The sequence below is a fragment of the Sylvia atricapilla genome, chromosome 12 (genome assembly GCF_009819655.1).
Source record: "Sylvia atricapilla isolate bSylAtr1 chromosome 12, bSylAtr1.pri, whole genome shotgun sequence".
NCBI lineage: Eukaryota > Metazoa > Chordata > Aves > Passeriformes > Sylviidae > Sylvia > Sylvia atricapilla.
Genome location: NC_089151.1, coordinates 4,810,745 through 4,833,403, shown reverse-complemented (window position 1 = coordinate 4,833,403; position 22,659 = coordinate 4,810,745). Strand labels below are relative to the sequence as shown.

Below are 22,659 nucleotides of genomic sequence, written 5' to 3'. Positions count from 1 at the left end.
GTGTGTCAGTCCCTAAAGAATTAATATTCTGTACAAGTGGCAAAGTTAAGATGGTTTCCTGTTCCGTGTGTGCTATTTTAACTCAAGTTTGGCAACTGCTCTTTACAGAAGGCAGAAAACTCAGTGTTTGCATCTGCTCTGGGCTTGTGCTTCTAAATCAGATAGTGAGGAGAGTTCTTTAACTTGGGGACACAAAAATAGGCTGCTAATAGATAGCGAAGATGGTGTCCAACTTTTATACTTTATTTTAATATTTTCCTTTTCGAGATCAAGTAAAAAAAAAAGTTGTGGGTTTTTTTTTTTTTTTTTTTTTTTTTCTCTTCCTATCTGCCCTGTGTAGTGTTGGGAATTTTGGATGTCATGGTGCTGATTTTCTTGCTGATGGACTGTAAATGTTTGAAGAACACTCGAATTCCTCTAAGCCAGAGTTGATTATAATTATTACAATGACCTTTTGCAAGTTTTGTTAATATTATTTTGGAAGTGATTTAAGTTAAGCCTCACAATAACAAAAAGGCAGCCACTCTTATTCTGGAATCAATTGACCAGGGCAAGGGAGAGATGTAGGATTAGCTATACTTACATAAATATTTACACAACCCTGGGGCCCAAAAGTGGCACTACTGTGTATTTTAAATTGCATTGCTCATGAAAAGGCCTCTTTTGTTGAAAACCTACCAGCATATCTGTATAGAATAGAGTGAAAGAGTTGCTGAAGTTAAAGCTATTTCCTGCTCAGTGCAGATGTGTTTCTCTGGATGAGAAACTTTGGAAAACTCTTCCTAGATCCAGGTCTTTGATGTGATAAGAAGTCAGGATTTACAAAGAGTAGGAAGTCTGGTTTAAACAATCTCTGTCTTCAGTGTGTGGTTCGGATCACACAGTGTCCAAGTACTGGAGATTTTACATTGAGCTTTTGAGAGACTTGAGTTGCCATATACAAAAGGAATTTCTAACAGAAAGGAACTGGGGAGAAACCTCTGTATTTTCCCCTAAATGAAACAACACAGGTTGGTTGTGTCCTTTAGAGAAGAGTGTACTATTTCAACAGTAGATCTTGAGGCACTGTATTTTTAACAGTGCATGACATTAAGTTTGGGGGGATGTTTTCACAGCCCAGGATTAAGCAGTTAAATTCCAAGGTTAGTCTCACCTGTGTACCCAGACAGGCATTTGAGAGAATGAACTTATTTTTACTTGAGGAAAGTTCGGTTTCCTTGTACTGAGCAATTTGATTTACTTGTTTAATTTGTAGTGGCCCCTTTTCTTGCACAAACAAATCCCTGCATACTGGGTGGGTGACTGTGAAGCTGTGACTTTCCAGCACTGTCTGTTGCAGTGTGTTACCTCCTTTTGGTTATGCTGTGGATTTTTATTGCGTGTTTAACCTTTACAGCTGTGTTTGGGTCTGGATGGGCACCCTTGGGTCACACACACCCGGGGTTGTTCTCCCCACCTCAGACTGTCCCAGGCTGGTCACCCAGAGGTGGCCAAGGGAGGGCAGGATTTGCCAGGACTCTGCTAAGGCACACAGCAGTGTGGTTGACACCTGGGGTTTGCTGTCTGATAGGACACTCGCAAATAAGGCCTCCCAAACTGTGCTATAGCATTTATATGCACATGAATGAATTAGGGCCCAAAGTTAGGATATTTAGGCTTGTAGAGCAAGCAGGTGGCGAGGTGTAAATCTCCAGGAAGCTGGTCTGTTATGGATATTCCATTCTTTCTCAGATGCAAAGTGCTTTCAGGACAATTATTGAGGGAAAGCTCACTTAAAGACTTGGATTAGTCACTGGAAAATGTGTGAGTTTCTGCATATTCTTCCAGGAATGCCTTGAGTGAAGGGATGATTCACAGCCAGGAAAATTTAGACTCTCAGAAATCTGTGATGCCATCCTTGAATGTGCGAGTGTGTGATTCTCTGTAATACAAGCATGCTCATTTCAAGGAAGATTCTATTTGAAGAACCAAGATGATTTGTCTGTTTTTGAATACCTAGGAATTTTATTTTTTTTTCATGTGAAGAGGTGACCTGCTTTTGTAAAATCATATCAACCATATTTTAATCCCTTAATTTTCAGAAAAGAAAGATCACCTGTTTTTTTTTTTTTTTTCATGTTCTTAATTTATTGCAAAAGACTTCATAATAAAAATATCTAGTGACAATTTAGTTGTGCAAGCTCATACCAAGAAATATGTTTAAAGCATCAGAGGGCCATATTTAGAAAAAGTTATGTAATATATCAGCTGTGAAACTGCTTTTTCTGTGTGCAGAGCGAGAGGTCAGGGTGTAGGTAAAGTTGAAAGAGAAATGTTAGTATCAATTCAGTCTGAAAACTTTTTCAGAGGATGAAGTACTTGGATTGGAGAGTGGCAGAAATACAGACATCATGTTAGTGTAATTGCAAAATTATGAAGGGGGAATAAAGGAATATAGGGAATGAAGGCTATACTTAAATTGAAGCTTTTGATGCTTGTGGCGCACCACAGTACAACAGCCATTTCTATTTTCTGCAGCCCAGACCCTTATTAATGCAATAGGACTATCTTGTGTCTTTTTGTCATTTATAACAGAAACCTATGTTTGACAATGCATAACATGTTATTTCAGAATTAATGTGAACTGCTCATTTCACATTGTCTCGCTGCTCTAGTTTTTATGTGTATTATTTTCCCAGAGTTTGTAGGAAAAAAATGGCTTCTTTTTAAATAAATTTGCCATCTCGAAGTCATTTAGCATTACTGATTTTTCATTTAACCTACAGAAAAGAGTTATCAAGTGTTAAGTTCACTTGAGATTTTCTTCCTTGGTGAAAAGGGAAGATTTTACAGAATTTGTCATCTAAGACATGATTAAACAATTCAAACATAAAATGAACTTGTATTTTCATGTTTCACAGGTAAAGGGAACGTGGAAACTAAAAACACACTTGGTAAATTCATGTTAAAAGTAGAATTAGAACCTGTGGGAGCTGCTCTGTTTTTTCTCAGTCTGTAAGATTGTCCTGTGCTTTCAGATTTTGTTATAGTGCCAAGCAGGAATCACTAGTTCCTGCCAAATGTCACACCTGGATATTTAATGATCAAAGCTCCTTACAGAAGCCGTGCATCTCTAATAGGGTCATGTAGATAACAGCAGCAGGTCAGGCCACATTCAGTTGACAGGGTGAGGGGAAATGCAGGGATCTGTAGTTTAATTTAATGGCAGCCTTCTGTGTGTTGCCACAGGCAGTGCTGTTCTACCTACCAAGGGTTAGGGGTTTTTATCTTTACTGTTTTATTTTGTGAATTTTATCCAGCAGCGTCTTTGCCTTGAAATTAAATTTTGATAATGTTGCTTTTAAAATCTTTGTTGAGATGACTGCCAGAGAGAGCAAATTTTGATGCTGTGCATCCTTTTGGCTTTTACATTGGAGAACTTCAAAAACTAACACCTAAGAAAGTGTTCATGCATGCGGCTCACATTCTTAAACACTGATTTTTTTTCTATATGTTAAACAGCTGTGTTATTAATTTTGTAGAATTGTTAATATCAGTGTAACTTTTTTTCTGTGGTGAGAAACTTTTTTTTCCCATTGGAGAAGATGGTATAAACATTTACAGATCTGAACCTCTCTGGGAGAGGTGATGAGCATCTATATATTCTGTGAGGAGTGTGAAATGAGTGCTTTAATTTGGCTTGAACACTGGACTTGATCTTGCTGATTTCTAATAGGGATCTTTGTTTTCCTTACTGCTGGCAGAATTTTTGTCTGAATTTCCTTACTGTTTCCGACTTAAAGTAATAAATAATTTTAACTCAGATTGAAAACCCCGAGTCTCTATTCTGTCATTTGCTTTCTGTATTCTGAATATATGTCATTGCAAAGTGGATCCACTTCTTGCTCTTCATGAAGTAGCTTCACATAGGAACATTAAAATCCACTTTTTTTTTTTTTTTTTTTTTTTTTTTTTTTTTTTTTTTGTGTGTGTGTGTTTTGAAATGGCTGTATTTCAGTTGTTAGCCAGAGGACCTTTGTGTAAGTCTTCAGCTGAACATGAAGCTTGGTTTCTGTGGTCAAATGAAAAAATGAACCTGTGTAGCCTCTAGCTCTTTTCAAATAATGTCTTCCCTTTAGCAGCTCAGTTCTGCAATGTCTGATGCTAACTTACAACAACCAGACTTCCTGTCATGGCCAGCCAGCAAAACAGGGATGGAATGAACTGCACAGACCTCAGCACCCCTAAACTGGTTGATCAAAGGGAATGTGGGATGCAGGTACTTCATCCTTTTCCCAAAGTCAGGTTTATATGCCAACATTTTTGTTTTGTTGCATGGAGCAGAATGTGAACTTTTATGAGCGCAATATGTAAATTTTACCCTATACTTACACCATTTGGTGGGGTTAATTTTTTATATAGAAAAAGCCCCTTGAATTCAGAGCTCAAGCTGGGAAGCACTGTAACATGATGCTGTACTGAGTGATCCAGTGAGAAGTTATGAATTTAGTAGTAATTTGTTGTTGCTGTACATGCCAGCTCTGTGTGACCCGGTTATGTAAAACCCTGTGGGTTTAAAAGGTGCACTTCTCTAAACCTTGTGTCAATCACTCAGCTAAATCCCCAGGGGACCCCTTGGAAAGGTACTCACGGGTGCTTTCTCAAGGTCCACCACACTTTCTCTCACGTTTCATCCTTGTAACTGTATTTTCAGAAGTTTTGTGGCTTGTCTGTAATAACTTCTTGGGCTGCTGAATGTCTCAGTAAACAGCTCTGTTTATATGAGCTGAATCACCTTCCCTGCCGCATCAGGCCTGCCATGCTGCAGCACATTTCTCCTTTCTTGTGACTTTGTCCTCCGAGAGAAACCTCACCTTGTTCCTTCTAGAGTCACATTTCATTTGTGTTTTAGTCCTGCTGTGGAAAGAGGCTGTTAAAACGCACCTTGGGTAGTTAATATTTAATCCTGCAGAACTGAGAACAGAGCTGTTGTCCTCACCATGAAGTGCATTTGCAAAAGGATACTAAAGGCTTCCTTCATTCACTGGGCACTCATTTGCACACAGTCTCTGTTGCAGTGGGCAGTTTCTGCCTTTCTAAAATGAAACTTATTTTGGTATATTTTGTAGTGTAAATTTTTGGAGAAAAAAAATCTGGTTCTGAGTGCAGAATGTTGCTATACATATATATACACATGAAAATGCAATTATATTCATAGAGAGAATGGCCACCCCATGTCTTGGTTTCCATAGCTTGGGTGATCAGAGCCCCTTATTTTCTTCTTCAGAATGTTGGCAGTAGTTTCCCTTAATCCGTCTTGAGACTTTCTGAAGTAATGCTCTCAGCATGATTTCTGACTCTGTAAGCCTCCTCTGAATCTCTCTGCAGGCTTTTTCTTTCAGTAAGTACATGACTGAGCTCTGATCCCAAGCACCATTTTGTGGCCATAGACACTGAAAGACTCCTGGGGAATCTGGGCTTTGAATCAGGAATGTTATCTTACAGAACTCTGTAGTCCATAGTGGCAGATTCAGGTAAACTCCTACACTGTTAATGTGGACTTTTCTATCAAAGATACCTTGATGGGTTGACAACTTGTAAGGTTTTTTTGACCCCTGCATTTATATACAATCAGCCTGATATTCCAGTTTAGCATTATCTGACTTGACCAAAGGTGTTCTTGCAGACTCACCTCCCTCTAGTGAACTTAGATGGACACTTGCAGCTCACAGAAGGTGCTCTGCTGGTGGCACTGGCTGCTGTTCTGCAGAGTCTGTTCCCTTACCCACCTCTCTGTTCAGGTGCTGGTCGGTTGTGTTCCCACTCAGAGGTGGCTGGTGGGTGACCATTGTGGCAGACAGAGCCAGAACTTCTCTCTGTAAGTAGCAGTGCTGGTTCTGTCCTGGAATGAGGAGCACAGTGTTGTGTATAACAATGTAATTTTTTTTCACAGTTCTCCTCTTGACATAGTTTTCTGCCTTTGGTTATCTTGTATCATGTCATCCCCTCAGCTTGCACAGCACCTGCTGTAGTGAAATGCAGGTTCTGTTTTACCATCTACCTCCAAGTGTGACTGAAGGAAAGGTGACAGGAATTTGTACCTGCGAGTGTGTGACTGAACGTGATCACTGCTGCTGGGTTATTTTGAATGGAGATCAGTGGAGATGCTGAGGATCAAAAGTTTATTGTTAAGTTCATGGCAGCAAAGATCTCTGTCAGGTGCGCTGGAGGGCACTGAGCAATTAATCTGTGCAGCGTTAGGAAAGCAGCTATGTAGTAGTGTAATGATCCACTGAATTCACTGATTTGCCAAACAACACACAGCAGCAGGAGATGAAGTTCGGCTGCTTCAGGCTCTGAAGTGCCTCGAATGCACATCCAGATCGGAGCCTGGTAATTGAAGGTGCCTTGGAGTCTGGTCTCTTAAAGAGCCACTTGAGGGAGTTGTCAGAATAATCCGTGACTGATGAGGCTGCTAAGGAGATCCTTTCAACCTGGGGAAATAGTCACATAAAGGAATGGGTGAAATGTAAACTAATAGCGGGTTTTAGAGTGGCACTAGACTTCTGTAAACTGGCTGGGGACTGGCTGTGCTGGGGGAGTGCTCTCCTTGTCTTGCTGGATGTGAGTCAATTTCTCTACAGGGCATACATGTTTCCTTAGGAAGTATTTTGATATTTCACTTTTCTTGTGGAAATTGCACCTGCAAGTGTATTGGATTTGATGCAAGGTGCATCTGTCCAGCCCATGCTTTTTTTGAGTGTACCAGGCCCCAGGAAAACGTGTCAGGATATGGCTCTGCAATTTGCATGTGGGATTGAGAAGGAGGAAAGCTCCAGTATTTCAAGGCAGTACAAAAATAGTGTGTCTGAAGTGCTGTGCCTGCAGTTCTGGCATAGGTATGAAATTACATTTTAATTGTTCAGTGACAGATTGTGCTGTAAAAAGTTCACAATAACTGCCTAACAACTAAGTTGGTGCAGTTAATTTACCAATCTGAGTCTGAAACATGTTGCAGCTTTTCCTGGCTTGCTCCTTTCTCAGGATAGTTGGAATCAGCCATTCTGGAGTTACTGGGCACCTCGTGGAGGGTGCCAGGTGATTCCAGACTACCTGTGGAGGATACAGAGCTTAGTGCAAAACCAGAATTAATGCTTGGTGTTCACACTTCTCTCTTCTCCCTTGGATTCTCTGCATTGGCTTTTCTTCCAATAATGTAAAGTAATACATCCCAACCAACACTATGGAATGTCATTAAAATACATACAGGTACTTTCTATTCATTTTCTGAAACTATAATGTGTATTATATCTTTATTTCTGTAAAAATATGTAAGAAAGCTTGTGTTGTGTACCTGTTTCATTTATTTTCTAAGGAAATTTAATGATACCTTGCCCAAATTTTGCAGGATGTATAGAATACGTTGCCTGAAAATAATACGGATGTTAAATGTTGAATTTGATTTTTTTAATACAAATATTTCTTTCTTCTCTCTTTCACCCAATTTTGTTTTCTTGCTGAACCGTTCCTCTATTTACTACATGTATAACAATTAGGGTCTAGGGAGCCTCTTTCTGAAAAACCAGTTGGAGAAGCAATAACAGGTCTGTGCATACCAAAATCCTTGTGCCACTGTGTATATACACATAGGTTCATGCAGGAGAAGGGGATGCTGGGGTTGAAAGGCTGTAATGCAAGAAGGACTGTAGTGAGCGTGTGTAACTGAGGGGACACATTGGGTAAGTCTGTGTGCTTATTTCAGGGGTCGGTGTGAGGTAAGAGCCCCTGGAAATGACAACAGCAGTGCAGGTTGTGAAATCTCTTTTATCACTGCTTCTAGTTTGTACTTTGAGAGGGCCTTTTGTTGTGTTGCTGGTGTGTGTGGATTTAAAGGAGTCTGAAAGGAAAGGTGTGATTCACTTTGAAGTTAAAACTGTGTTTTTTGTCAGGGATTTGTGGGGGAAGGGAAAGCAGAAGAGGTGACTGGGGTTGCCAATGGTTAGAATGAGCCAGCCTGGTGTGCAGTCCCGTGCCATTTACTGCAGCCATGCAACCTCCTCCCCTCTCCATTTGGATACTTTCTGTGTCTGGATTTGGATTCTTCTCTGTTGATATTAACGTAAATTTGTGGCTTAAGATGAACTTTTTTAGATGGTGACATTTAGGATGGTAATTTAGGTACATCTTTGGGGATCCAGGTGAGACTCTGAGTGGTGAGGGGATTAGAGTAATTATTAGGAGCTTTTGGTTCCTGGCCATTTATAGGCACAATATGAATTTATTTTAGGAGTTTGCGTCTAAATTTAGGGCTGTTGACCAATCAGACACGCAGATCTTAGGAGATGTTTTTGTGGTCTGAGAGGGAGGCTGAGGCCTTAAAACCTCTACCTTGAGAATAATGGTGCCTGGAAAAATTCTTTTAAGAAAGATGCTTGTATGCTATGATTAGTGCAGGTTAACCCTTGAGGTCTCATTTTCACAGTGTAAGTTGTTTAATGACTGTGAGAAAGAAGTGTCAGGTAGAAGTTTGGCCTGCGATATTTTGCAGAGAATAAGAAATTCCAAGACGAATTAATGTTTCATTATCAGGATTTTGCTGATGAACTTCCTCCCTTGTCTATCCATGTTGGCATCATAGAAATGCAGTGTTAGACAAGTGGAAGCTTTATCATTGTTCAGCTCACCCTTGTCTGGCAGCAGAGCTGCTGTTTCATTATGTTGTTAATGATCTTCCATTACTGATGAGGTGCTCGTTTAAAACCGGAGGTTTATATTGTGGCATTCTTAAATGCATGGACAGAAACCCTCAGCTGTTTTCCTTGGAACTTGCTAGGTCTGATAAACACATTTCAAGAGCAGCCATGAAATGTTTTTCTTCACTCTTCATCCTATAGCTTGTAAGTCAAGACTGTCCAGAAGTGGAAAGAGCTGTTTATTTCTCTGGTCCACAGGCAGAGCAAAACCACTTCCTCAGTTTTCTAATAAGTATCTTATCTTGAGAGCACACATATTTCTATTTCAGTGCTGTCTCACTCCTGTTCTGCAGGCCCTGTAGCAAGGGCTTGAAAAAAATGGAGCTGACTTGGAAAAGTGTGTGCCTGTGCAGGGTTCCCATTCTGCTGTGCTGCAATGCACACCCGTGTTCCCTGGAGAGCCCCGAGGTGAAAGTGATACAACAGGTTATGTTAAATAACACAGAACTCTCTGGAGCTGGCCATGAGGAGACTCCCATGGCCATTAAACATTTTAATTATTAAGCTCAATTTTTTTCCTTATATTCCTATTTCAGATATTTTTCTTGAAAGTACCAGTGGCTGTACTAGCTGACAAGGTTAGCTGGCTATCTAAGATGTATGTGGGTGGTTTGGGTGGGTAAGGTAGAATTGTATCTTTTCTTTTTTGTTTCTGAACAGTTGTCATGGCAATTGAAAAATTACTTGCTTAGAGTTAATGCCACTTGTGAAATCACATTTTCTGCAACCTAAAGGGCTGTGTGTATACACCTTGTCCATGGAAAATCAGTGATAGTGAAATAATAAATAAATGACAGGTTATTTTTCTTCTTCTGGTCCATTTCCACTATTGTCTGATACTATTTATTTGTGGATTTATGGATTGCAAGCTGGCACAATTTGCATTTCTTGTCCAATACGGATCTGCATGTATATATATATATCGGTTTTATATGTGTGTGCATGTTTTGAGTTATCCATCTTCCCATTTCAGGCTCTGCAGTTGTACTGACTGAATGTTGTTTCCTTTCAGTGGATCTGATGGAAATAAAAGAAATTCGCCCAGGAAAGAATTCCAAGGACTTTGAACGTTGCAAAGCAAGGCACAGAGAAGAACACTGCTTTACAGTTTTTTATGGTACCCAGTTTGTCCTCAACACCTTAAGTTTAGCAGGTACTTTTATCTTCTTTCTTTCGTCTTTAAAGCTACCGATTGAACATGTCAAACACATTGATGGAACAGGAATGCACAGCAGACTGCGGTTTTAACTTCTGCAGTTAGGAGTGCACCAGATGCTTAAAATCTGGAGCCAGACCTCTTACTCAGCCCTTCTTGTCTGTGACCTGCTGCATTTGGAATGTCTCACTTTCAAGTGGCGTGGAGTGCGAGTGTCATTTGTCATTTTTTCTAGCAAGGCAGACTTCTGCTGGTAACTCCAGTAAGGTTTTCAAACTGAAGAGCAGATCTGCCTCTTTAAAGACAGCTATTTAGTGTGGCCAGAATATTGTCCTAACACTTTTAGTCTGACCAAAATGATTTTGGACCTAACAGCCATTAAAAGTTACACTGCAGCTGTATCACAGAAACTTTCCCATTGCCTATGAACAAAGGCAGATTAATTTGGAAAAATGAAGTTTTAGTTTGGGTTATATGTTTGCATGTCAGCTGATAACACTATACCTCTTCTAAATAAGTACTAGGAAGCCATAAATAAAATATGGAAAGTGATAAATTTAAAATGAAGAGATCTGTGTGTAACAAAGAGAATTTTGTTCCCTGTATCTATAGAAAGGGTTGGAGCACTTTTTATTACAGGCAAGATTATCCAGGGTCACAAACCCAAAGATTTTGAAATGAAGAGATATAAATTTTTACAGTACAGGCTGAATACAGTTTCTAACTAGTGGAATTTACAGAGATTTCTTTTCTAAAAAGTTTGTAATGGGTCGTTGGTTTAGAACCATACAGACAATTTATTTGGAGTAGTAATTCTCTCTGTCCTGAGCAGGAACATTCTTACCCATTTAAATATTTAACTTAATTGCAAAATCTTAATGTGAGAAAAAACGGAGTGCATTGTAAATGTTTAAAATACTGACAGCTTTTATTTTTATATTGTTTATGGGATGAATTTCTTATAGATTGCAGTATTAGAAGACAAGTTTTTTGCAAGACAAGACTGCTTGTGACTAATCCATCCTTAGAGGTTTTCAACTTTAAATAATTTTTACCGTTGTTGACTGAAGTCTGTGAAAATTTTAAGTGGCTGTGCTTACGTGCAGCTGTGCCAGGGACTTCAGCTTGATTTCCTCTGACTCCCCCCAGTCTCTCCCCCATGGCAGTTCTCAAAACAGGCCTCTGCCAATACTTTGAAAACACTTGGTACCATGAGCTGTTGCTGTAATGCTGAACTGCAGAAAAACATGATATAATTTTCAATTAAGGGGGAAATCCTTTTCCTTGTTGAAGGGCTTTGTCGTGGTTTCTTAAAACAATATAAAAGAATTGTTCCTTGAAGGGAATGGCGGCTATCATAAAGGGCAGAATTGTCCTGGGAGAAGAATTGGTTTGGCAGTGGTAGTGGGTGTTCTTTCCGAAATTATAACTAATTGAAAAACATTTCCATGGGGAGCTGAGACTGGGCTGCAGCTCCATCCTTGGGGGATAAAGCATTGTTTGAAAGTATGTTTAAATAAAATGTAATCTTCACCTTTTGAGAAACTGGTTTGCTTTGAAGGCTGATAAAAGTTTTCAGCTCCTGTGTGAAAATATTTTTTCAGAGCTGGTTTAATTGAAGAATACCTTAATGCAATTTCAGAGCCAGCCTGCTAAATCATATGGACTTTGCCCAGCTGAGGGCTGTAAAGATCACATCTCATCCAAGGTTCTTTCAGCTTAGCTGGTATTTCATATGGAAAGCTGTGCCCAGCAAGCATCTTGCTTCTGTTGGGTTTAACCATTACCCAATGCAATCATGATAAATGATGGGAAGGACTCTTCTAGTTTGAGAAATGGAAAAGCAAACTAAATTTTAAGCAAAACAAAGCAATGATATACTAATTTGGAGGGTTGGGAGGAAGACGTACCTGGCTGCTAGCTAGGCCACATAAGGAATTTTAGACCTTTTTCTGACTTGTATTGAAATGTTTTATATACTCTACACCAGTTTTGTACATTGCTTCCTTTCTGTTTGTCTTGCAGAAATTTAGTCTGGAAAAATCTGTGTTGATAGACATGGTTAAGTTAAATAGAAAGTGATTATGTCAAAAGCCAGTATATTGCAATTTTATTGTAGGTTGCTTGGAATATAATGAACCAGCTTTATGCTATGGCAGTACTGAGTTCTTTTGCCTGTGCCCTTCAAGTTGCTCTGATCTGGGTCCTGGGCTTTTGCCACTTTGGAGACAGAAGATAAAAAAATTATTTTTAATTGTGTTACCACAGGAGCTCAGCAGTAGTTTTGTAGTGTTTTTGCTGAAATAGTGAAAGTTTCCTACTCAGATCAACCATCTTCTAAAGCAGGTATTTTTTGTCAGAGTTTACATACCCCCAAATTTATGCTGTTTTTTAATCAGTTTTTTTAGTAGCAACATGAAGCTATGCAATGAGATTTATCAAAGAGGGAGGTTAGCAGCTTTGTATACTAGAGTTTATCTAAACCAGTTATGTCTTGGTTTTGTGTTGATTTTGTTTTCATGTCTACTATAGCATATTATTTTTTTCAGCTGACTCTAAAGATGATACTGATAAATGGTTGTGTGGCTTGAATATCTTGTATCAAGAGGTCATGAGTGCTCCCACACCTGCAATCACAGAGAGGTACGTGGACATGTTTTCACTTCGTGAGACTGGGAATTGAAAGAGGAAAATCTGAATGAAATTTTTAAGGTGCACTAAAAAACACTTTTCAGTTAATGTACGACACTGAAACCTCGTATGGAAATTCTCAGTGTCTGTTTTGCTACGTAGGTGCTCTGGAGTCACACTCTGCTTCATGCACTAATGTGAACTTGCAGTTCACCTTGTTCTGGGCACCCAAAACAAAATCTCTTCATGAGGTCACAAGAGCAGCTGGTGTTTTTGTGTTGGCTTCTTGGAAAATTCAGAAGTCAGCCATATAAAGGTGAAACTGCACCTTTATCCTTGAGAGGGTGTTGTGTGTGAAACTGCTCAGGCTCAGATTGCCAGTTCTGTGGACAAGGTTTAGTAATGTCTCCGTACCCCATTGCTTTTCATCACTGCTGGCATTCTTGTTTGTGGCCACTGCTGTTAGTGAGGATATGCTCTGCCCTCGCTTGCTCCCTGACCAACTTGTGGCTTTGACATTGGTGTTGTCAGACAAGAATAATTCCTGTTGAAGCTGAAGATCAGTTTAGCAGTGCATTTATCTTTTGGATCAAAATTGTGTATGTATTTATTTACTGTTGGTGCAACTGAAAGTATTTTACTGTTCGTCTAAAACGGACATGCACTGTAATGAAGATTTTCTTTAAATTTATCTAAACATCTCTCCCTTTCCTCTAGATTTTAATTTTTATGCATCTAACAGATATTTGAGCCAGCAGCTCGAAGATAAATCTGGCAGAAATCATTGATTTTGTGGTGTTAGTGCAGTTTAGATTAACTGAAGTTTTGGCTCACTTTATCCTCTTACTTTTTTACAGTTTCTGGTTACTCATTCTCTTCTCTCCTGCCCACCCTTCCCCTTCCTGTGTTGTTTATGTGATTTTAAAATGCAGCAGAAAAGTACATATGTGATTTTAAAATGCAGCAGAAAAGTACATATTTACAAATGTGGTTAAAAAAAACTGGTTAGATCCTTGAATGCTGCACTGCTAGTAGTGTTTTTGCTTTGCAAAAAAGAGATGGGTCTTAAAACTTTTAAGTGTTTCTATTGTGTTTTGTCTGAGGATTTTAAAATGTCATTGGCATTGTATATTCTTTATAATTAGATTTTTTTTTTCCTTCTTCTACAAGCTGGCTGAGAAAACAGATCTATTCTGTTGATCAAACTAGAAAAAATAGGTAAGAAGCTCTGTTTTTTTTCCCACGTTTTTAGTGAATTATTTGTTGTGGATTCTAACATAGAATGAAAAGAAATAAAGAATTCATTGTCCAAAATATGGGGTATGCAATCCCTGAAAATGACATTTGCCCTTGCTTTAGCAACTTGAGTTTTGCCTTTTGCTAAATATAGTGTGTTCATAGCATTCCCTCAGGTTTATGGACATGGTATAATGAGGAAATAAATGATGACTACTAAATAATTTAAATTTTAGCCTAGAATTACTTTGCCAGAATGAGCAATGTGTTACTGTAGAGATTGAGCTCAGCTGGCCTGGCCATGGGCTTGTCTCTGAACAGACCAAAGCCAAAGAATCACCTCTGACCTGGTGCTTCTCATGTGAAAGAAGTCCCAGGGTTCTAGTGATGTGTGGCTTCATGTGTTTGAGTTCCAGTAGTTCCTTTCAGGTCCATGTGGGATGTGGCTTTGTAGCTTTTACACGCAAAGCAGATTGTTCTTTAAAAAGGTGAATTGAGCTGCACACCTCTCCTTAGAGCTGACAGAAATCATGCAACACTTAGAAAAATGTTACTTTTTCCTCCCTTCTGTGTTATAATTTCACCGTGATTTTTCTCTTTGTCTGGAACATTCATTTTTTTCTAAAGTAGAAAAGCTCGTGCTTTTCCTTTCATGTACACCTTTTTTCCAAAAGCAAACTGCAGTGAGGTGTTTCACTGTGTCACTGAGGCCGTGGTGTTGCAGGAAATCACACCTTTGTGCAGGCAGCCTGTGGCACCGTGCAGGGTGAGCTGAGAGCCCATTTCAGAGCTGTTTCCTCAACTGACCACAGTCCAATCCTTTACTGGATGTTGACTGATGCATTTTGAGAATTAACCCTGCAGTGGGGAGGTGTTGCTGGGGTTCACAAAGCAAAACCAAATGTTAGGATGGAGCAGCTGTGGCTGCTGAAGACGTTTCATTTGTTGCTTTAGGATGGTTTTATTGCTACAAGGCAGCTTGGTTGGGACCAAGGAGATTTGCATTGTAGAGAGGGCAGTTTTTCCTTCTCTTCTTAGATGATTGATGCTTTTAGGAAAATTCAGGAAAGGAGTTTGGACTGAGGTGTGTTGTGTTCAGAGCTGTGATTTTTAGGCAGGTTAATTGTCAAGGTTAGGCAAGTCCTGTTCCACAGGTTGATGTTTTTTCCCATGGTAATGAAGTCCCAGCTCTTTGTTTTCTCTTGCATTTCTCTGGCCAGAGGAAATTGCTTGTGCTTGGTGTTTAGTGTACAAATGGAGTGCACATTCTTGCTTTTAATAGTGTTTTTTCCAGAGGTCTGGCGACGAGGCGGAAAGCCAGGAATTTCCTGAGTTCTAATCTGGTTTGGGCATGGACTTGGACTTAGTTCCTTCTTGCTTTGCCTCTTTCCCTCTTGCACAATGGAGATGAGAATATCTCACAGGGTAGCTGCTTGCATGGACGCTGTAGAATGGAAGTGTTACTTTCATCCACGTGCTAATTGGTTTTGTTCCTTTCAGGCAGCTCTGTTCTGGCCGTCTGTTTGCAGAGGTTTAATGGCTTCTGAACTGTCCTGTAGGTCAAGGCAGAGTCCCTCAGTCTTGTTTTGTAGGGTACTGTTGGTGTTGCTTTAATATTTTGTGGGCTTTAGCAATAGGACCCACAGGTTTGTACCTGTGTTCTATTGACTTGCTGTTATCTAGAAAACTTTGGTTTTTGAAGTGTTGCTGGGATATCACTGGGCATTCTGAAACTCTGCAGAAAGAATTAACAGGGTTGTGTAAATGGAACTGGAAGGGAAGACTTTGCTGGGTGAGGAGAATGAGATCATGTTCAGATGTTGCAGAAGGGAAGAGACTCACTGCTGCAAATCAGCATTACCAGACTGAATAACATCTGGAGAAAAAGGTTAAAATGGTGTTGAAAATTGGGGTTTTTTATTTTCTCTTTGTGCTCATCTGTTCAGTACAGCCTTTGCCTCGTTTTCTGTGTCTGTAATCAATTTTCAGTGGAAGAAAGGCTGCAGTTCATCTGACTGTGTATAAACATCTACATTTGAGCTGATCATCTAGATCTGACTAATTGCTGAGAGAAATACATACCTCTACAACATGGCTCTTTTAATTCCAAATTAATTGAAATGTCTGTTCCTCCACGTCTAGCTTGCTTCCATGTAGGCGTTAAGTTTAGATAAGTTTACAGGAATGTGAGATGAGCCCTACCCAAAATGTTTCAATAGTCACATTTTTGTGTTGATAGAAAATATGTGAGTAGCTGACTGGACACAACACAACAGTGGTGATTTCTCTATCTTTTTTTTCTCCTTTTTCCCCCCAGTATCAGTCTTAGAGAGCTGAAAACTGTCCTTCCCCAAGTAAACTTCAAAGTGAGCAGCATGAAGTACTTGAAGGATAAATTTGCGGTAATTACTTAATAACTTAAATATGTTAGGTGTTATCTGATAAGTGTTGATGTTTCTTTTTAGGACACTTCGTATTTTTTGATTCCTGTCATGTACAGTTAAATTATATTGATTAATTTGTCAGCTTGGCTTTGCTTATATCTGAAGGTGTAAGAAAATACTGACATAAATGTTCCTTCTTTTCATTGTGTGGTTGACCAAAAGCCAACAACATTTTAAGCTCCAGTACCAAGCAAGTACATAGAAAAATATTTTATCTTTCTTTTTCTTCTACATGAATTTCATCCTATATTTTTTTCAATATGATCAAATAATGACCTCTTGTCTCCAACTAATGCCAATGTTAATAACTTTTGAAGGTCATTCCATTCCTACAGGAACCTGGAATGTCCCCACCCTTTCCTACTTTCCAACTCTCCACCCTTAAAGCAGACATTCTTGCTTCTGCTTCCCCAGCAAACAATGACTAAATGAGGCTCTACTTCTCTCTCAGTCATGGAAATAGAGTGAGGGTGCAAAATGCAAGGCCAAAGATGGGGGCTAGGAGCACTATGTCATAAACCAACATCTGTTTTCTTGTTTGTATTCTTATAAATAAATTTAAAAATCCAAGTGGGTAAAAATAAATAAAGTTGGAGTAGAACAGACTGTGTGAGAGAATGTCAGCTGGAGTAAGGGTAACTTGGTCACTGTGCAAGTGCAGTTCAGGGAGGTCTAAATTCGCTGCTACTTTCTGTTGTAGGAAATAGGTGCTCAGAAGGAAGAGCTTACTTTTGAACAATTTCATTTGTTCTACAAGAAAATCATGTTTGAACAACAGAAATCGGTAAGCTTTTCATAAATAGTTTTCATACTGTTCAACTGCTGCATCAGAGTAGTGAGAGCTGGTTATCTTCTTGTTACTGATTTTCTTTTCTTCCCTCATTCTTGTATCAGAAAAAGGATGCAGTGCTGCACTCAGTGTGTAGGTTACAGTCACTATTAGCAATTGGCCTAAGGAGATGAACAAGTCATTCATGTTGCTTCTTGTGTGTTGCTAGGAGGGATAGGCACAGATATTAGTGGGTTTTTAGGAGGAATTCTTTTTGTGAGTTTGTTCAGGATGCTGAATGTCTTTTCATTAGGTTTGGTCTGGTATTTTTTACTGGTAGAACCAATTCCAGATTGCCAGCAGCAAGTCCATTACAGAACATGCATCAGACAGTCCTTGGAAAGCATAAATGCAGTGGATTTACATTTTAGCTAATTTAAGTGGGCAACTGCTTGACCACTGTTTGCTTGTATTTGCTGTACAGATTCATGAAGCTGGTGGAAACTGCACACTTTTAGTGACTCTAAAAGTTGGGAACCCTTTAAAACTGTGTGAAAACACATAATTTGAAATTACTTGCATGAATGTCTTTGTTGACTGTGTGCTTATTGTGGATTCAACTTTTAATTTTGCAGATGCTAAACTAGAAGCTTCAGTAGTAAAAGTCAGTGCTGATTTTCTGGCAATAGAGCTAATGCTGTTTAAAAGTAATGCTGAAATCATGGTGAAGTGATAAAAACCCCTAGATTAACTGACAGGGTTTTATTTTTGGCCATGAAAGTCCTGTTAATTAGCTTGAGCAGAAAGCTGAAGAGTAAAACACACAGTAAGGAGCCTCTCTGACTTCCTTAAGCTCCTGTTATTGCCCTGTGTGAATCATTGCAAAGAAATGTCTCAATTTGCTTACAAATGCTTTGGGTCACTTGATAAGTTTCCTGCAATCTCTAAAAATGCTGTACCAAGTTAGAAACAATTTAGATTTTATATTCACTTGAATAAATGTGATGGATGATACTTAATTCCAGTGTTTCTGGGATATCAAACAGTAAAAACTCCGCAGAAATTTCACTGTTTGTTTAAGTTGCTGTATCAAAGCAAGTATTTTATCTGAGAATTGTGTTCACATTAAAAGGCCTGAAGTGCAGTTGCCAGCCTTGGTAGTAGTTTTTTTTCTTATGCATTTAGTTAAAAGTATGTCTTGCTAACTTGTATGCAACTTCTCTAGAGCAGACAGACATTCATTTCCCCTTTTCAAACCAATGGACATTATTAGAGGGACTTGGGTAGAAACTTGGATATTCTTGAATTATTTATCTTTTTTCCTTTTTTTATGCTTGTTCTTTTTTTGTTTGTTTCTTTAAGATTCTTGATGAATTCAAAAAGGATTCCTCTGTTTTCATTCTTGGGTGAGACTTTTCATTTGTATTATTTTTCTGCATTTTCATATGGTTGTAGTGTTGCAGGATTGTTTTTTAATTACCTCACTTTTTTGTTTGTTTTATTTATTTATATTTTTGTTGTTGTTCTGACATTTTTGTAAGTGAAAAGAAATCATGAATATTTTTGCATTCAGAAAGGTGAACTTACATTGGAAGTAAGTCCTGATGATTGTCTTTTACTTTCTGACTACAAAAATGGTATGAACTGAAGTTGCCTGTCCTCTGGCTTTATAAAGAGCTGAAACAGAGCTATAAAAGGACAGTTTGATGCAGAAATTTTTGCTTCAGTCTGGAGAGTGGTGTGGTGCACAGGCTTTGCCTAGACCTGAGCTGAATGCTGATAGTAATGGTTTCTGCATCTTCCGCTTGATGGACTTGAAAGTTTAAGTAAGATGTGTACAGCATGAAAAAAGTCCCAGGCATTGCTAACCCATTGATTGTGGATTAAACTGGTTTATCTTAGTTTTGAATATGACACGAACAGATTCAGGAAGTAACTTTAAAAGTTTACTCTGAGTGTACTGAGTATTTCCTTAGCTCTGGGCCATGTAATGAATTAAACTGTGAGGCTGGTTAAAAGCACAGATTTATAAGCACCTTTGTGGTAGCAGATGCTGCTGTGTCTGTGACTTACAGAAGGCAAATCAGTGATATCACTTTTCCTTGGTGCAGCTGCACCTTGCCCCCTTTTCCAGAAGATTTTGGTCTATCACAGTAATTCATCTAAATATTACAAAGAAGGAATTACGTGTGAAGTGTGGCTCTGTGATAATTTAAAGGAAGCTTTTCCATGTGCCTCAACTAAACTTACCAACACCCCGGTCAAGTTAATGCAGCTCATTTGCTACAAAGCAATGACTACAGATTTGGTGCTTTTCCCAATGAATTCCTCTCCAAAGTACATCAGGAATCCAGGAGGCCCAAAATACAGTAATTGGATAATACAGTATTACATGCCTACTCTAAATCCTATTGAAAATCCTTTATAAAAAGTCTCTTGCTGGTGGCAGCACCTTTATACTGAAAATCCAAACCCACGTCATCTTCTGCTGTAACATCTGATTAACCTCTCTTATTTCTTTAGCTTCACTTTCCCTTTCTTTTTTTTAAAGAAATACTGACCGTCCAGATGCTTCAGCAGTTCACCTCCATGACTTCCAGAGATTCCTGCTACACGAGCAGCAGGTGGGAAGTTACAGAAATACTGAACTCTTTTTCTTGGAGTTATATCACAGAATTCTCATTAAAAGAGAATTGTGAAGATTCATGGAATATGATTGATGCCACTGTAATACTGAGCCTTGGAAAGATTTCTGCTTTGTTGCCACTGAAGTCCACAAGAACTATTATTTTTCATCTGTATAAAGCCTATGAAGATGCACTAGAGGACAAGAGGGAGGACAAAGTAAATAGGGTTTTAACAAGCCTCCACTTAGGCATGTAGATAAACAGACAAGGTTAGAAGTAGATGCTGTGTGCAGTCAGAGATGAATGCCTGGCCTGGTCACTGCTGTCACCAGAGCAGCATTGGGGTAATGCCTTGGCCATGGCCCAAATTTTTGCAGCTCTCACATTGCTGCCTCCCTGCATTCCAGTCAAAGGTAATTGCCTATTGAATGGAGTAAAGTTAGATGTCCTGTGCCAGCAAGCAGGTAAGGACGAGGGCAGGGATTGGAACAGTCTTCAGGGATTTCTATGTTATTTAGCACAGACTCCATGTGAAAAAAAAGGTGCAATATTTGCTAGGCACTGCTGAGCTCCAGGTTTGCAAACGTGATTGAAAAATGAGACCTACATTTCCTGTGTAAGCTTGCTACTTTCTTTTTCTCCCAATTTCACTGTTTTCAAAGGATGTTCAGATTGCACTTAGAAATGAGAGAGATTATAGTTAAGGCATGTCCAAGGAGGCCAGATTTTTTCGCCCTGTCAGTGAACATATGTACTTAGGTAGTGTCTATCTCTCTGTAGATCTCTCTGTTCCTTGTTTGACTTTTGTACTGAATAACACCACTTCTAAAGTTGTTTTTTTTTTTTTTTACTGTATTGCAATTCTCTGAAGGAATCTTGGGCACAGGATCTCAGTAAAGTCCGAGAACGAATGACAAAGTTTATTGACGACACTATGAGAGAAACTGCTGAACCATTCCTCTTTGTTGATGAGGTGAGATAATGGTACTTTGTAGTAGTTCCCATAGACTTCTTTGACAGAATTTTCAATGGGTGGCAGGACCTCTAAGCCCCTCTTGCTGCATTGCTGGGTTTCTTCTATTCTCATAGAGTAAAAATATTTAGATTCAATCTCTCTTTTTGTATTGTAGTTCCTCGCTTACCTATTTGCAAAAGAAAACAGTATTTGGGATGAGAAATACGATTCAATAGATGTGCAGGACATGAATAATCCTTTGTCCCACTACTGGATTTCTTCCTCTCATAACACGTAAGTTACCAAAAGTCCTCTTGTCTATCCCAGTTCAAACAAGTGTAGCAATGTGAGAGAGACAGTAAATTATGGCAGAAATGTGCTGTGAAATGTGATGTGTGAAACCTTCCTACAGTGTGGTATAAATGTGGCAAATAGAGTTTCTGGGACTCTTTTTCCCCTTTCTCATAAAGATCTTACAGGTTTTGAGATATAACTCAGCTCAGCTGCCAGAAAACCCAAGTCCTGTTAAAAAATAAAAAGTATTGAGTTGAAACTGTTCTGAAAGCATCTCTCCTTTCAAACATTGAAGTTACTGAAGTGGCTTCTTTTTGTTTTTTCAAGCACCAATAGCCTCATTGACCTCATGTCAGAATTAGTTGTACAAAGTATGTGATGATGAGTTTGAACTATCTTCAAATGAAGGGGATTTGCTCATCTGGCACTATAGTGGAAAAAAAGTTGTAAAGAGAGGGAGGAGAGATGAGCAAATAAAATAATTCAGGGAATGCAGTAAAGTGCATTCTTTATAGCAGGTGTATTTTGAAGTATAAGGTAAGATATTACTCTAAATACCTTCCACATCCTTCCCACATCCTCATGCCTGAGCATGATGAGGTTTAGGTGGGTTTCAAAGCTCATGATTTGCTCTCTAGAAGGATGTCAGAGTTGGTTGCTATTTATATTGAGCCTTTAACCTCCTATAATTTGGTCCATTCAAAAACCTGAGAGCATCAGGATCAGCAAAGTCTGGTTCTTCCATCAGAATTAAAAAACCAAACCACACCACCAACAAAATGACAGCAAAAACAATTAGCATACATTGTCCATGACAGGAGGCAAAATGTCACCCAGTTGAGTGAGTGAGAACTGGTCGAAATTAACTGCCTTTCTTAACCTTTCCTTTCACTCCTTAGATACCTGACAGGAGACCAGCTTCGCAGTGAATCCTCCACAGAAGCTTACATCAGGTGCCTCAGGATGGGATGTCGGTGTATTGAGTGTGAGTAAAGAGCTTGTGGAGTGGTTTGTGACATGTTGTCTGTACAAGTAGTTTCCCCTGTTTACCAAGAAAGAAAAAAGAACTGAAATCAAGAACTGTTTTGTTTTCTGAATTTGAAGTTAGTCATATAAAAATCACTGATTCCTTAAATTGTTTTTCTTATGTCTCACCAATGCCTCATTCACTTCCTCTGATTCTTGTTCCCAGGCAGTTTTAAGAGAGTTTTCCTAAATCTCCTCTCACTTTCCACTAAAAATTGTATCCTGAATCTATATGAAAGCTTAGGATTTAAGCTGGAGTACTTGTGTAGCATAGATAGTTTATTTACCTTCATTGTAATACAGACAAGCCTAAGGAACAGAGATTTTTGTGATATGGTGCCTTTTGTCATCCTGTTTAACTTGCTTTTAAATCAGTTAATGTCTTTGTTCTCCAGCAATTGTGTATGTGTCTTCAGCTCTGTGCCTGTGTTCCTTATTGGGAATTTTCACTTTAATTTCATGTTGTTTATTTGACTAATGCAAAATGTATCTCAAATTAGAGTTTCAGGGTTGAAATCAACAAAAGACAGAAGCTCTCAGCTTGTCACTTGTTGGAGTGTATTTATCCCTGGAAAATTAGTGTAAACTAATAGATTGACACTATAATTGTCTGAATCTCTTGTTTCCAGATTCCCACATAATGATGTGGGAATGCTTTGGGAACATTTTGTACTGTATTTTATTTGTCTTGCTCTTATTTAAGTAAACTCAGTTTCCTTTGTGAGAGATATAAATTCATCTGATATAATGCTTTATTAGAACATTAATGTCTATGAATCAGTACATAGA

The 22,659-nt window shown here is 38.9% G+C and overlaps 1 protein-coding gene across 1 annotated transcript in view; it reads left to right on the top strand.

The window, feature by feature from the left end:
* PLCG2 (phospholipase C gamma 2) overlaps nt 1-22,659 on the top strand; it is a 52,016-nt gene that overhangs the window by 2,880 nt on the left and 26,477 nt on the right. Inside the window, exons 2-11 of the mRNA XM_066327542.1 lie at nt 9,745-9,885; nt 12,438-12,531; nt 13,690-13,737; nt 16,073-16,157; nt 16,900-16,983; nt 18,331-18,374; nt 19,520-19,592; nt 20,467-20,568; nt 20,726-20,844; nt 21,744-21,829. Of these exons, the coding sequence (XP_066183639.1) occupies nt 9,745-9,885; nt 12,438-12,531; nt 13,690-13,737; nt 16,073-16,157; nt 16,900-16,983; nt 18,331-18,374; nt 19,520-19,592; nt 20,467-20,568; nt 20,726-20,844; nt 21,744-21,829 (876 nt within the window). The remainder of the gene's footprint in view (nt 1-9,744; nt 9,886-12,437; nt 12,532-13,689; nt 13,738-16,072; nt 16,158-16,899; nt 16,984-18,330; nt 18,375-19,519; nt 19,593-20,466; nt 20,569-20,725; nt 20,845-21,743; nt 21,830-22,659) is intronic.